Source organism: Neofelis nebulosa, chromosome 3 (genome assembly GCF_028018385.1).
Source record: "Neofelis nebulosa isolate mNeoNeb1 chromosome 3, mNeoNeb1.pri, whole genome shotgun sequence".
NCBI classification, from domain to species: Eukaryota; Metazoa; Chordata; class Mammalia; order Carnivora; family Felidae; genus Neofelis; species Neofelis nebulosa.
In genome coordinates, this window is record NC_080784.1 from 118,944,620 (window position 1) to 118,961,727 (window position 17,108).

Below are 17,108 nucleotides of genomic sequence, written 5' to 3' on the forward strand. Positions count from 1 at the left end.
TTTATTAGAGGAAAAATGAGCATGCACATTGTTTTAAGTTTTTGGAAAAACAATGTAAATGAAGTTCTCTCTTGCACAGCAGAAGCATCTGTAATTTAAAGACAAGAAATGTAAGCTTCAGACTTTTTATGAGCCTTTACAAATTGCTGCCAGACTCAAGATTTTTTAAAAAAGAAAGAAAATCCCATATCTGAAGATGAATTTGCTAATTCTGGATAAACACCATGTGTCTCAGTACTTTTCTAGCACTTACCTACACATCTGCATGATGGAAAATCATATTGAGTCTTGACAGGTGTATCCAATAAATTTTTTATAGGAGTATCTAGTAATTTGGAAGGTGACTCTAAAAAATTATTGAGAACAGAACCAGCTGTTCTTTTGGTTGGTGTCTTTTCTGCAGAAGGAGTTGCTTGTTGCTCTAAAGTTTGGGTGTGGCTATCAAGTTCTGCAGCAGTGGTTTGTCTAGTTAAAACTGTGACTGGCCCTGACATTTCAACTTTCACTTGTTTCTGTGATTTGAGAGTTAGAGCCTTATGGTCAAATAATGACTTGACCTGAAACTTCTTCAGATGTTGCTCCATGGTCTCAAGGATGCTCCTTTGCTGCACATTATCACAACTCGGGGGTGGAATCTCTTGCTTAGTTACCTTTTTCCACATTTTGTTTTCTGGTTGTGCTGCCATGGGGCGCATACAGGTATGGGGCTTGGATCCAGGTTCAACCTTAATTGGCCTGTGCATCTGATTATGGCAAGACTCAGTTTGGGGTTGTTGTGTTTGCTGCTGTTCTTGCTTTTGCAAGAGGTGCCACCGTAGAGCAGCATGCTTTTGAATGTCCTTCTGGGGAGGGGTCTGAAGGTGACTTCCTCCCTGGTCAGACACAGGGAAAGCATTTGCTTGGTTATGCATCAGGTACCTTTGCTGAGGGGGTTGTGCCGCTTGATGACCAGACATGTCTTGGTTTCTACTTCTATATCCCTGTAGAACTGAAGCTTGTTGTGGCTTCTGCTCCTGTTCTTGAAAGCACCTGTGAAGAACATCTTGCTTTGGAGTCACATTATTTGGAAAATATTGCATGTGATGCAAATTTTGAGTCTTGTTTCCTGCAAAGAGGTCAGAATTGATAGTGTGTTCCTTATTTTCTGGAGCTAGGTGTGTATTGTTCGAACAAGAAATCTGTAGTTTGCTCGTATTTGATTTCAAGGTCTGACCATAGGGGGAATTTCTACTATTCATATTCTGCACTTGCTCCAATCCCATTTGACTATTATGAGTCTGGAACTCACTTGATTTCAAATACTGATTTTCACCACGGAAACATTCTTCCATTTTAATCTGGCTAAAGAATGATCCTTCTCTTTGCTGATCGTTGTTGCCTTGGGGGTGAGAAAAAGTCTGGGACATTTGTTCTTTATTCTTCATTTGTAATTTTTGCTGCTGCTGCTGGTTTTGAGCGATAAGTGAATTCTGGGATGGTTGCGGTTGTGCTGCCTGCTTGTGAGGCTTGTGTTGTAAAAGGTGCGAGTTTGAGAATGGCTCAGTCTCCGAAGCCTGCTGATTCAAGTGCTGTTTCAATGCTGGGGGCATGAGTTTCTCAGTTTGGGGATCTGGTCTTTGCTGAAAGTAAAACCTAGGGGTGCACAGTGACTGCACGTGAGCTTCGGATGAAGGGTCTGTCTTAGAGAAGTGCACCTGGAGTGAGGGTTTTTGGAACTGGAGCTGTTGGTCCACTGTACCTCGAAACTGCCCTTGATTCATCTCACCTTGGTACCTTTGTGGCCTCTGCTCTGGCTGCATTATTTTCTGGATGTATGCCTGCCCTGGGAGCCCCCCAGGCAGGTTGGAATTTCCAGTGTATTGTTTGGAGGTCATTTGAGTGGAGGGGTTGGACTGATACTGAAGAACTGACCGCAGTGATGCCTCATGACATTTTGGATGGGATTCTGCTTGATGAAAGTGAGGGGGCTTCAATTCAATCCACCCTGGTTTCAGATAGGGCTGTGCTGGGGGCACAAGACCTCGTGTTTGTTCCTTGTCTCGACCCTTCGGAATATCTTGCTCTTTGTGTCCCATCAACTGCTGGCAGTGGTCCTGTGGATCCCCACTGCTACCAAGAATTGGTGGGTTATGCTTGAGGCGTTCTGATATTTGTCTCGCTTTCTCAGAACATGAGGGAATAGTCACGGTCCCTGGAGTCCGCATGTCATTCTTGTTGACACAATTATTCTGAGGCCTTTCTGGTAGCATCAGAGAGTGGTTGGCTACACGTGTAGATTGATTAGGACTCGGGGATGACTGTGCCTCGGGCTGACCCTCTATTTTCACTTCCCTTAAAAGAGTTGTGTTACTTTGGTTGGGGTAGTGATGGTGTTCTTCCAAAACTCCATCATTCAGAGTGCTTTTTCCATCTGAAGGAAGCTGAGAAACCTGTGAAAGAGGAGGAGGGGGAGAAAGAAGCAATTGTGATGGTGGTGGTGTGGTAGGGGCAGAAAAGGAATCCTTAGTGAACACTGAGCTCTGCTTGAAGTAAGCACCATTCATTTCATTTTGCTTTAAATACCGTTCAGAGCTGCCACCAGGAGGCTGCAAATCGTTGCTGGAACCTGAACAGAATTCTTCACCAGATACTAGATTTGCGGTTCCTTGGATATTACTGTTTTCGTCACGAGACGGGCATATCTCAAAAACTGATTTTTGTGTTTCTGGTTTCTGAAAGGGACAGGTCCCTACCATTGCAGCTGTCTTACTGGCTTTGTCAGCATCACAGGCCTCAGTCACCACTGCAACTGGCTCTGGAGGCAGCTCAGAGTTCGAGGTCTGTGGGAGATTGATCTGCCCTGAGGTATGCGATGGGTGAGTGATCTCACAGGACAACTCATTAGTAGCCTGACTGTTAATGGCATGTATGTGAGATGTGGTTTTCTGCACCGCAACGGAAACACAATCTGGATAATATTGAGACAGTGTTTTTTCCAGGAGTTCACCATGTGTGTTTTCCATGGAAGAGGCAGAAACTGTAGCACCATTAGGCATTAGCACTGCCTTGTTTGTAAGAAGTAATATAATGTTCTTGTCATGGTAGTTAGCATTTTTCTCCTCCTGCTCTTTCAGAATCTGAAGCTCTGCTTTTTCAGACCTACTGCAGTTATGTGTTGAAAAGCTGATGAGATCTTTAACTGCATTTTCTTGGACTACAGAGCTTGCAGATTCTCTCTTATCACTCAAGTCGGAGACATTCAGTTGACTGCTGCCTTTGCCTGGATTTCTTTCTTGGCTTTCCCCGAAGTTCTTTCTTTCTCCATTAGCCTTTTGGTCTTGTCTCAATTTCTTGTTCTGATGAAGCCCAGAGAGAGAAGGTTCACTAACTGTGCGTTTTATTCCTCCATTCTGCAAGCACCTGGAATACCCTCTACCTTCTTGTATAAAGTCCGGACTCACGCGACTATTCTGGCTTCTCTTCATATGGGGTATTCCATAATAACTTTTGAAAGACTGCCACTTGGTGTCTCCATTTACTTCTGGATAAGGTCTCTCAGTTAATGGGCTTCCATTCTGGAACTTTAGAGCCAGAGGTTCTGTCTGGCAGATGGGAGAAGGAGATGGTGTCAGGAATGGACTTAGTCTGTTGCCCTCAACATGGTTGGTTCTATCCTGTTCCATCAGGCTTGCTTCGGGGCCATCCACAAGGCTGCCCTCTGAATGAATTCTAAAGAGCATGGAAACAGAAATTGAAGTGCATTAATACATATCTGACACTAATAATAAATCTTAGAGAATAATCATGGCCTTAATAGTATCGAAATTCCTAGACTTAGCAAACTATGATACTCCTTTTCATGTTTCAGAGGGACAACCAATAACTACTCAGGATCTGATTATTCTTGTCTTCCCAGCAGCTCTCAAATATTCATGGTCATAGAGAACAAAGATAATTAAAATCACCAGCTAAGGTGGTAAGTTCATACTGCATTAGTAAATAGTATCAACTTCCTTCCCAAATTCTTTCTGTAAAAATGCTAAGAACAAGAAAGACTACCTCCTTTCTTTCTTCTCTAGTACTTTACATATCCAATTAATTCCATTTCCTACATATTCCTTGAATTATCTTCACTGCTACTTGGTAGCCAGACCAATATTATCTCACTTCATTATCTGTTGCAGTCAGTAGCTTTTTAAAAGGTTTCTTCCCTAGCCCAGCCTGTCTTCTCTCCAGTCCTTCGAGATTCCTTCAAATTGTTACCAAAGGGAATATTCTCAGTGCAAATCTGATGTCATATTCTCCTTTAACACACTTTATGGCTCCATATTGCCTGCATCAGTAGTTCTCAAACTCTTTCACCCACACACCTGAAAGACCAGGCATGCTCCCTTTAGTGTTAACTTCCCAGGAAATGGAATGGGGTAAAAAGTGTAGTTTATAAAATGTCATTTCTAAGTGATTCTATGTCTTCTTCCACAGGGGCTGGCTGCCCACTTCTACTGACAATTCCTGACTGATATAAATGGTTTTTCATTGGCAGATTTTTTTTTTCTCTCCTACTTCCTCTCACATCTGAAGCTCCAACTATAACAACAGCTTATAAATACCCAAACATGGTAACTGTTTCAGACATTCATGCTGTTGTTTGTTGGCCTAGAATGCTTTTGTAGCCCCGAGATTTGTCCAGTGATCCCTACGCGTCCCTCTAAAATGGTCTCAGATATCACTTCCCCTAGGATTCCTTCTTTGATTTTCCAAGAGAATTAACCACACCCATTCCTATGTTGTTTCTATATCTTGTATATGGTCTACTGCTGAACATATCATACTCAATTTTATTTTGTTTGCACACTGGACTGTGAACTTAAGAATACTTTGTTCATTTTTGGGGCACCTGGGTGGCTTAGTCAGTTGAGCATCCAACTTTGGCTCAGGTCATGATATCATGGTTCATGAGTTTGAGCCCCATATTGGCCTCTCTGCTGTCAGCCTGTCAGTGCAGAGCCTGCTTTGGATCCTCTGCCCCCCTCCGTCTGCCCATCCCCACCTTGCACTCTCCCAAAAATAAATAAATCTTAAAAAAAAAAAAAAGAATACTCTGTTCATTTTTGTGCTTAGTATAGAGTGAGCAATTGATATAATTTTGCTCATTTCTTCATTCACTCATTAATTCAAATATTTCCAAGGCAAATACTCATGGAGATTTCAAAGTCCAAATGATTAGAGTACAAGAAGAAATGAGTACTAAAAAACATAAATAATCCATCCTACAAAGTGAATTCGGCCCATTCACAATACAGGCACGCTTTATTTTCTCAGTTTTTCTCATCGCATTTATTTTAAGGATGTAAGTAGGAAAAAAAAAATCAAGACTGTTTTCCCTTTGGGCTATAAAAAAGCTTTGTTAAAATAGTCAGTGGTTACTAACCAAGACAAATGAAATAGAAAAAGAAATAAGATATAAACATTGGAAAGCAACACTAAAGTTATCATTTATAGATAATAAGATTGTATACTGGTCAACCAAGAGAATCAACTGAAAAACTGTTGCAGTTTATGAGAATTCAGTAAAGTAGCTAAATACAAAAATCAATAGCCTTGTTATAGAAAAGCAAAAACCAGTCAGAAACTTTTGTGGAATAAAATACTGTAATAGGAAAAATATTCTTAAAACACTAGGAATAAATTTAAAAAGAAATGTAGAAGACCTATTTAAGTAAAACTTGTTAGTTTTATTTGTAAAACTCTGTAAAATGTATGCATGCAAAAATAAACTCATAAGCAAAGTTAAAAATCATATAAAACTTTGCTTAATATACAGAACTTTGACAAATTGACAAGGAAAAAACCAGTCATTGAATATACAAATGACCAAGAGACATGGACAGTTCACAGAAAATGAGATGCAAATGGCTCTTATTTAAAGAGATATCTAGGATCACCCATAAATAAAAAAAATATAATAAAACTTCAACAAGATACAATTTTTTTCTCAAGTTGGCAAAGGTCAAAAGTTTGATAATACACAATGTTGGCAATCATGTGAGGAAACACACAGACATTCCCTTGTGTGGTTCCTGGGAATGAAAACTAGTATAAATACCATTAGTAGCAATTTAGCAATAATCTACAGAGTTTCATAGAAACTTCAGTTTTAAGAAGTTATCTAGCAAATATGCTCATATATATGTTAAATGATGTACGTACAATCTTTTGCAATAGCAAATGGTTGGCAACAACCTATATTTTCAGGTGCAAGTACTTCTAAGTAATTAAATGAAATACAGCAAGCTGAAGAACAGTGTTATAAGAATGCCACAACCTGTACAGTCACAAAAATAAGTATCAAATCAGCTCTGGGAGAATTTACAACACATTTGTAATAATATTTTGGGTCTGGGAAACAGAACAGATAGTCTAGGGAATAGCACTGGGAAGGAAACTGCTTTTTATTACTGTTTTTGTAACTTTTAGGCAGGTGTAGTAATTAGTAAATAGAACTTAAATTAAAAAGTCATAATTCCTACTGGACAAAGAAAACAACAGAGCAAAATGATATCTTTATTTCTGTTAGACCAACTTCCTACTAAATGTTGAGATGGGCTAGATGTGCATAGCTAGTAGTTACATATGCTGTTAAGCCCTTGAAATATGCTGAGTAAAAATTAAGATGTGCCATAAGTGTAACTAACACTGGACCAAAAAAAAGAACGTAACTCTTTTAAAAATATTTACTACACATTGAAATAATAAGATTGTAGATATTTTAAATAAAATATATCATTAAAGCAATTTCACTTGTTCCAAAATTTTTTACTTTTTAAAAAAATTTTTTTAAAGTTTATTCATTTTTGAGAGACAGAGCGTGAGTAGGGGAGGGGCCAAGAGAGAGGAAGACACAGATTCCAAAGCAGGCTTCAGGCTTTGAGCTGTCAGCACAGAGCACAATGTGGGGCTCAAACTCATGCACCATGAGATCATGACTTGAGCTGAAGTCTGACACTTACCCAACTGAGCTACCCAGGTGCCCCTATTTGTTTTAATGTGAGTACGAGAAAATTTTAAACTTCACATATGGCTTATGTTGTACTTCTATTGGACAGCTCTAAGCTAGACTAATACTTTTTTTCTTTTTAGACTAATACTCTTAATCATCAATAATTCTTAATAATTAAAAAAAAAAACTTTAGTTCTAGAATCATGAAAATTGCTTTGCTGTGTTTGATATAAGGAGTTTCTGCAAAATCAGGGCCACTACCGCTTTTCAGAAATTAAGGAAAAAAGAAATAAGCCTAGATAAATTATTTAGAGACTAGGTCAACTAGCTTTCCAAATACTTTAACAATAACGCTTTCTTTTGGCAACTGTGAAATCAATTTACACTCATACCAATCAAAATGTATTTACATGCACACACATACATTTATGTTATGTATTATATAAAACATGCAGACTCCATATATAATATATATCGTTCTTCTTAATTTTCTAGATATAAAGTACTATAAGCATTTAACACATTATTCTTTATTATGATCTATTGCACATAATTTGGATATTCTTTGCAGTGTCAAAGGCAGAATTACAACAGATGGAGTTTGCAAATCTTTTATGAGCATAAGAGTTCCTAAGAAGAAATGAAGGTGACTTAAAATGAAATTTATTTCAATATGGAGCTTTAAACACAATAGCTGTCTTTAAATACTAAACTATTAGCAGAACTATTCTGTCTGTGACAGCAATTTCTTTACTGAGTACAACCACTGTATGTGAAAAGTTAAATGGTTAACTTATAAGGAGAGTAGGAAAATTATATGGTATTTTTTCATTTTAGTAGGAGGATAATTTTTTGAGGATTATTTGCAATTGGTTTATGAATCTAATTTTGAACATATTTAAATTTATTGATTTAACAATAACGTGTCATTGTAAAAGAAGAAAAAAAATTTTGTTCCAATTCGATGTGTCCCAAATCACATTGTGTGTGTATATATCCTATAATATTACATGATGCAGTAATCCCGTTGCACAGCACACTTTTAATTTTATGCTGGCAGTGGTGATTTTATACTAACACTGGTGAGCTTTCTTTCTCTTTCTTTCTTTCTTTCTTTCAGCATTATTTAATTAAAAAAAAGAAGAAATGAGACCTGTTAATTTTGCTCGTTGTAGAAATATTTAAAAGGTATTGATGCTATCTTTACAGTGTCACTTACATAAAGTTTTCCCAAGCTTACTAAAGTCAATAATTTATATATAAAAGAAAAAAATCTTCTAAGATGATTTTTTTTAATAGATATCTACATGGTAATCATTGAAAACTGAGTTAATAGGTTGTGTTTACAAGTTTAAGGGAAAAAAGAAAAATTTTTCTGAAGTTAAACTTTTTGAATGAATGTAAATTTTCACCATAGAGATTTTTGTGTGACATTCCTTTCGTTTCTCAGAGCCTAGAAATACAAATAGCTTTTATTCATTCATATCTGGTCTTATAGGTGATATTAGAAATATTTTAAATTCTCATAGCTGAGTTTTTTGGGATTGAGATAAAATATCTTTTATTTTGTCTTATACTAGAGAACATTTAATTACTGTAATATACAGGATAATATTCCCTTGTGCAAATAAATATTCAAATGGTTTTTAAAGTAATGCTAGCTCTCGGAGGTTTGGTGTATGGTACCTTATGCCAAATAATATTATATCTATAAAAATCAGGAGAGAGAATTTTTATTTTAGGAGTCTCAATTTTACAATAAGGACAGTGACTCATCTAAGAGGACACTGTCCAATCAACATTAAGGCATTTTTTTCTGTAAAATTGTTAAGAAGTTTATATGCAAGAGTATTGTCAGAAGAGCTTCTGGTAAATCTGGTATGGATGACTAGTTAAGCTTACCTGAGGATGTTTTTCATGGTGTCAATATTTCATGTTATAGTAATTAGTTACAATTTTAAAATGAATTCTTTAAGGTATACTCTTATGGGTCATGGCTGATTTCAAGCTGTCAACCTTCAGCTCACAAAATTCTTGAACATTTTACAATCTGCTTTCACAAACTGTTATGAGCTGGTTCTAACACACTGCTGTTAGAGCTACCAAAATATTAACCAATGTTATTACTGTCTTTTTTTTTGAAATGGAATAAAAAGTTCCCCGAGATCAAATACATGACGTATTATTTGGATAGTCTTATATCCAGGATAGTACTGGACAACAGAAACTCTTGCTCTGTTTCAGAATTTACTGAATTGCCTTTTAAACTTTTGGAAAGCTAAGAAATTTTATAATGACGTAGCCAAAATGAGTAATAATATGTGATGATGATGGTTCTCACAACGTATAAAACATTCCAGAGTATAAGAAAGGATCTGGTTCCATTTTCTCATTTTACAGATGTAAAAACTGAATGATTTGTTCAAGGTTAGGCATCAAAATAATCCCTCCCACAGGGGCTAGACTGGTAGCTCCATAATATCAAGAAAAATATATAGTTCAGGGAGAAGGTTTTAATTTGTTAATAAATTCATTTCACCAACATTTGAGTCTTTTTAGGATTAGGATGAAAAAATAAAGGATTCTGTTTACATGTCCGTAGGCCTGTAATTATTGGCACAATTAAGGGCATTCTGCATGTGTTTCAAAGTACCACTTCATTTAATTGGAAAAGGATAAAAAAGAAAATGTAAACATTTAGCACATGGAATTTGAAACTGCTACAGTTATTCTGATCCCTTCTTTGCCACCTTTCTGGATTCCTTCTGCAATCAATGCTGGGTTGCTGATCATTTTTTCCTTAAAATATTTGAGGACAATTTATAACTCTCCCTGGTAATGTCACTGAGAGAATTATAGCTCAATACTCATTAGTTCATTTGTACATACAGTCAAGCATTAGTTGAATCCCCACTCAGTGCAAGTGCTGTGGAGTAGAGCTAACACAAAGATGTACAGGTCCTGTATTAACCCTGGACTGTGATTATGGTAAGGTAGTATGACTGTTCAAGAGCCACAGGCTATAGGAGAAGGAAAATGCACTAGCTGTCAGGGTCTGCATACCATCAACCCACATCTGTCTCATGAAATTTAACTTCATTCTCTCTTGCCTTAGTAAGAAAGAGATACACATCCCACTAAGTCAAAATCAGTTTTAAAAGGATAACAATGAACGCTCATCAGCATGTCTATCAACATCACTGAGGCAGAAGGACTAGTGTCTTAAGTAGAATATATCAGTAGTCATCAAGTACAGAGGAGACTATGTAAAAAAACTTGGTAGAGTACATTGTTCTAAAAATCGAGTAATATTCAACAAATGACTTATGGAAACTGTTCTGACTACTGAACCCTTAACCTAGGAAAAGACATGGCATATGCTTAGCTGCTTTAACAGTTATCTTCACTAATCAAAATGCAATAAATAGCTCATTATTTAAATTGTACACACACACACACACACACACACACACAGGATTTTTGATTATGTGGGACAGCATGAGGATTTTTCATAGGTCTATCAAAAAAGGCAATGTGAGGGGCGCCTGGGTGGCTCAGTCGGTTAAGCTTCTGACTTCGGCTCAGGTCACGATCTCGCGGTCCGTGGGTTCAAGCCCCGCGTCGAGCTCTGGGCTGATGGCTCAGAGCCTGGAGCCTGTTTCAGATTCTGTGTCTCCCTCTCTCTCTGCCCCTCCCCCGTTCATGCTCTGTCTCTCTCTGTCTCAAAAATAAATAAACATTAAAAAAAAAATTAAAAAAAAAAAAAGGCAATGTGACCTAAACATTAAAAATGGACAAAATAAGGGGTGCCTAGGTGTATCAGTCAGTTAAGCATCCTACTTCAGCTCAGGTCAGAATCTCATGATTTGTGGGTTTGAGCCCTGCATCAGGCTCTGTGCTGATAGCTCAGAGCCTGGAGCCTGCTTCATATTCTGTGTCTCCCTCTCTCTATTGCCCTCCCCCCCATTCATCGTCTGTCTCTCTCAAAAAATAAATAAACACTAAAAAAATGGACAAAATATAACACTCAAATTCTAAAATTAGCTTTGGAATTTTTTGAAAGCCCAAAGAGGCAGATTTAGAAATTATTTACCTACATGACAGATGTCAATTAAATCACAACCTAAAATATCACAATTCAGATCCTATTAGTTATATTATTTATGTTTATCCCTTTATTCTAATAGTCTAATATTTCCCATAAAATATGGCTTTCTAAGGAATGTAAAAGAATAGTTTTATCAGCCATAAATATCACCAACTTTGTTGGAAATTCTAAAGGTCAAATTATCACCAGGTAATATATAGGAACATGCAAAAATATGTTATGGTCACCCTATGATTTCAGCTAATGCTTGAGCATAATTTATCAAAAGCTATGTGAGAGAGAAAGAGAGAGAGAAAGAAAGCAAGAAAGAAAGTAAGATATTGAGACAGAGACTGAAAATGCCAAGTATGTCACCCTTCAACTTCTATGTCAGAGGTACAAACTTCTATGAAAATACTGGTCTTTTGACTAGCAGCTAACATTTTGGTTTCCTAAGACCAAAACAGGCTTAGCTATAGCAGTTTTCCTTTGGTATTTGATTTCATTCCTTCTCCCGCCTCTCTGACAATAATTTATTATGAATTCAAGTCACATAGGCAGCATCTGTGAAACAATTACTGCATCTAGGACTGACTCTGCAGTCTAATCCATCATAATTATGACAGGCCTCTTTGAAGATGCTATGATGCATGACTTAAAAATAGCACATTAGTGTGCAAATGGATCAGCATCTCATTTCACCAATATGCATTTAGGGTTGTAATTTAGCTCAACACCATTTGACTCTTTTTGAATCACTCAAGAATGGTAGCTGTATCTTTCACCACATAAAGCTGTAGATGATGCTCAAAATTTGTGAAGAGGGCTTTCTGTTTTTGCTTTTATTTTTTGGTTTATTGATTTTGTTGGTAGTGTGTCTTTTACTGTTCTAAGAGAAAAAAATACACGTCATTTAAATCTCATGTCAGCTTTTTTCAAGGAGACAAAAGAATCAATTTATAGATTTGCATAGTTGCCATTATATAAAGCAGTGAAGTTTTTTTTCTATAAAAAACTTTAAATTTATATACTAATATTAAAAATATATAAAACATTCTGCCATCATCAGATGAGTCCTGTGTATTAACAGAAGCAAATTATTGGAGAAAAATTCTTAAAAGCAGTTACTTGTAGGGACTGTATCTACTAAAGTCCATGTGATTCAGCATCAACCTTAGGAGACGACTGTGTATGTTTCTAATATGTCCACAGACAGGCTTTTCCTTATAGGTAATTTGGGCATTAAGAAATTAATTAATTATTGACATAGAAAACGCTAAATAACGATGATATATTTGACTATTTGCATAGATGGTACTAATCTCCAGATCTATTTTAGAGTCTTCCTACCCAAATGGGACATAATTTGTGTCAATTATACGTTTATTTCAAGATATGAGCAGGACAATGGGCCTCAGTATTATCTATTAAAACATCTCTAAGGATAGGGCTCTAAAATCCTCATCAAAATGTTGGTTTCAATCCCTATCTCCTGCATTTATCAAATTCCATGTAGTTTGACTTTCTTTCTTCATTAATAAATAATATTAGTATGATTGTTAAGTGTCACTCTGGTAGTAAGCAGTTTTTTTTATAGGGCATTACTCATGAAATGAAAAACTATTCTTTATTAGCTTCATGCTAATATTAAAACAAAAAAAATTAAAGGTAAAGAGTCAACCAGTCCAAAATATATATTTTCAACAGCAAAATTAATGTATCTAAGCTATATGTTAAGCCTGGAATATAATGCTTTATATATGCACTAAGTATGTAAACTATGAGGTGAATCAGTATTTTCATGGCAAAACTGACTTTTATTTCTCATCTTATAAGAATTTTCAACCTTAATATTAAGGAATCTGTGAACACTTCACCTCTCTTGAAAAAGAATCAGTGAACACACAAGCATATCAAAATCTAAGAAAGTTCTTGCATTTCCGGAAGTACATTAACAAGTAGCTGCATACCCATGACAAGCATGAGCATCGCTCCTGTGGTATGTTGCATGCTCACAGGAGAGATCTTGTCAAGTTTTTCATAATCCTCAATAGTGACTATTTAATTCCAGTGTTTGAAGTTCTAAAATTTGTTCCTTATCCTAAAATAACAGTACAGACAAAATTTAATAACATACAGATTATTTGAGGGAGGAGACTCAGAAGGAATGTTACTGAAGATTGGAGAAGAGGCTTAAGACAGAAGTCTGCATTTAAGATGTGGAGACAACTGACATTTTAGAAATACATGTTTAAAAAGATCATGCTCATTTTACTCATTGGTAAAATTTGTCAGTTCTCAATTATCCACATATCTGTGAATTCTGGGGTTGTTGCTCAAATTTGGGAATATTCCTCCTGGTCTCTAACTCTCACCAAATTAATATGTGCCGAGGGAAGAAAAGACAATCAAACATAATTTGAAATGTCCTTTGTCACAAGCATTATTTGTTTCTCATAAATTATATAAAGTTGATCCAATTTTTCAGTTTCATTCCACGCCTATCATTGGAATTGTTAATTGTGAGCTGCTTGTTTTTACTAGGATACCCTCTAGGGTACACTTATTAGGCTACACACAATCTAATGCTTGACATTTTTAATTAAAGATATATATACTACAGAAACAGTAGTTGTTTGGGCTTGATCTTGCTGATACTCTATGTAGAATCTGGCCAGTTGGGGCAAGCAGACCCAGCAGAAAGACATTGTAGAGTAGATTCTGTAGACAAGGCAGCAATAGGCAAGGTGACAGAAAAGATGAAAAGGAGGGAGCTGTGCAGTTAGGACCCCTGCAGGTCCCTCTGAAGAGCCCATGCATGTCAAGAGAGAAGCAGTATGTGAATGCCTGCTGCACAGAGGGCTTCCAATGTCCAGTCAACATCAGCTACCAAAAGAGCAACATCCAAAGTCTTGTAGCCTCATTCAGGTGAATAAGGAGACCTTAAGCCCTAAGCTTTTCCATCCTTCCCAGCACTGCTCAACCTTCTAGTGGCTGGTGCTTAAAATGGGTGGCAGGTGGAGATATTCTTGAGTTAGACTCTTCCACTTTTAACTGCAAGTGTTGGAGCCAGAGGTCAAACATGTGCTGGGGAAGAAGACAACTGAATTAGGCTGGACTTGGGAGTTTTACAATGAATAGGACTCAATTTCAATGACTGGAATAAAATGCTATAAAAATCAAAAGATGCTATAAAAATCACAGAATCTAGTTAAGAAGATAACATAGGGAGAGTAGGGTGGGGGAAGACTATCATAGTATATATGATGGGCAATTATAGGGAAAATGCTTTCATTTTTGTATCTTTGAGGTATGGTTTTTCCAATAAAATGGTTACATAAATCCAATAAAATGGTTTCTAGTAGCATGGAAGAACTTTGTGTAAATTCTGACAGGTTCATAATCACTCAATGTCTTTACATAATGACAGTGGTAGAGTCATAAAAATAGCCTGTCAATGTATTCATTCTTTTATTCAACAAATACTTGTTGAACACATCCTACGTGCTAAGGCACTATTTATTGTAGCCAATAGCAGTATGCCACTGAACAAAAGAGACAAACATCCTTGCTTTATTAGAGCTGATATTCTAATGGGGAGAGAAATAATAAACATAATAAGGAATAAATTATATGGTATAATAAGATATTGAGTACTAAGGGGAAAATGAATAAATAATAGGGCAGGGAATGAAGGATCAAGGGCACCAGGGAGGGGTTTGTAGGTTGCAGTATCGAATGTCATAGTCAGAGTAAGTCTCATTGACATAGATCTGAACAAAGTCTTGGAGCCAAATTATATAATAGACCTTCAACTCGCTGACATGATCTTAATTAATGTGTTAATTCTAAATTATTGGATAAACTATTCTATGTCTTAAGCCCTAAAATCAAGAATGGAAAAAAGCAAAACCATCAAGATGTAAAAGATAACTATATTAGAACCAATGAGACCATGCCATCGCCAGGGGCTCTAAAAATGTCAACATGAAAATAACATACCTAACATTTCATTAAAAAACTCTACACTAGGGATCCCTGCACACAGGCATTTTGGCAATTATGCACTGTATTGTATTCATGAAATCCACTCCTTCTTAAAGGTGTTTTATTCCCTATCATTGCTTCAAAGGACATGTCATCTGTGTTTCTAAGAAGTTTTGTAAAACCTTGAACTACTCCAACTTTATACCAGTCTTGTCCTAATCTGATACAGTTACCATGAAAAGCTAGTTATTTTTCTTCTTCCTATTTTGGAACAATTAGTGATTATTGTGTTTCAGTTAACTTGTAGGGTGTTACAAAGTTATACTTAAGGGAAAAATGAATATTCCACTTAAATATTAATAATGGAGATGTTAATAAGCCCCTTACCCACCAACAGCTATCAATCTAATATCTTCAGTTATGTGCCAGTCCCCCCCCCAAAAAAAAAAACTGTCAACATTCATTTATAATATAAATAATTTTGGTCTACTCAAAAGAAAAAAAGTAAATTTTTAGTGGGTAAAGCATTAGGAAAATGAGAAACATCAACTACATAGCTGTTTTAAAAGAATAGCATATAACCACATATTCATCAGAAAAAAATGTCCTCATATTGTTACTCTCATCTTTTTTGATCATCTGTTCTATTAAAAGATCTGATGAATACTTCAGATCATCCAAAATTAGAGTGCACATTTTAAATCGTATCAAAATAAAAACAGAAAGACTATTAAAAAATTTTTTTCCTCAAAAAAGTTTCTTAGTTTCTTACTTCTGAAAACACAATCTATGGGATCCAAAAGTAGTATCAAATATGGTCTCTATCTTTAAGGATTTTAAATTATTTAACTGGCAAGACAAGACATAAACATATGAGAATAGCTATTCAGAATAAGAAAGTGGGTTTCTAGTTCTGGATATGGATTTCTGAGCAAGTCACAAACTCTACACATCACAATTTAAAAAATCTATAATGTAATATGAAGGAAATGAACAAGATTACATCGAAGGTCTTTTTGAGTTCTAAAATGCTACAATCCAGTAAAATTGGCAATGACAAATATCCACTGGGGTCTTATTGAAATAAGTCATCACAAAGACTACTTTTGGTCTGGAAGGTATAATCTTCACCTCATTTTACATATAAGTAAACAGAAGCTAAAAAAAAAAGTAAAGTAGATTGGCATAGGTGATATGAGGCAGGGGTATGTAAGGAATCGAGACCTGTCCCAACTTCCAAGACACTGTGAAAGATGGGGTGGGGAGGGTGGTCAGCTCAGGGAAGAGAAGTAGATTTGGCACTCTTTATCAATACCGTCCTAGAAAGGAAAACTCTGGATTGGCTGATATGAGTACAGTAACTAGGCAAGCAAATTCTTCTATGGGACAGGGATGACTTCACTGAGATCTGGATAATAAAATATTCCTTAAGACTCCCTACCTCCAAGAAACACTGGGTACCCTTGATGCAAGTACTTTGGATAGTGGATATAAATCATACTTTGATCATTGCACATATGAGTTCCTGCTTATGAACTGATAGATCTATAAATCTGTTTAAATACCAATCTCAGGTGAGTCTGATTAAAACATGTCTCTTTCTTTAAATCCAATCAACTCTGAAGAGAAGATAAAATTGGGTTAGTGGATCTTCAAATTAAAGCACAGATCTTGGGCAATGGTGTCCACCCTGAAGTGAGATCTTCCTGACATCTCTATCAAGTCTCTTTATAAGGGTACAGTGAATTAATTACAGATAAGTCTGTATGTGTAGGTTTGTGAACACAAATACATACCCATACTATTGGAACAGAGTCACATCACATGGATTTAATACATATGAATGAAAAGGAAGGACCAGGCTGAGAGAGAATAAGCAGGGAAAAGGGAATTAAAAATAAATTTAAAATTTTATTTAATGAAAGTCCTCCAAACCTATAATATGATGATGGGATCTCTAAAAAGGCACTGTGATACGTGCCATTATTGAGTATATTGAATATCCCATGGAATCGCACATCCTGGAAAACCCTAATTCACATGTATATGATAATT

General features: G+C 36.1%; 1 protein-coding gene across 4 annotated transcripts in view; it reads right to left on the reverse strand.

Moving 5' to 3' along the window:
* Positions 1-17,108, reverse strand: part of TET2 (tet methylcytosine dioxygenase 2) — a 136,205-nt gene that overhangs the window by 44,499 nt on the left and 74,598 nt on the right. For all 4 annotated transcript variants that reach the window (XR_009259404.1, XM_058721758.1, XM_058721759.1 and 1 more), the window contains exon 3: positions 254-3,708. Coding sequence is in view for 3 of the 4 variants with exons in the window: in XM_058721758.1 (XP_058577741.1) it covers positions 254-3,662 (3,409 nt within the window). In the remaining variant the exon portion in view is untranslated. The remainder of the gene's footprint in view (positions 1-253; positions 3,709-17,108) is intronic.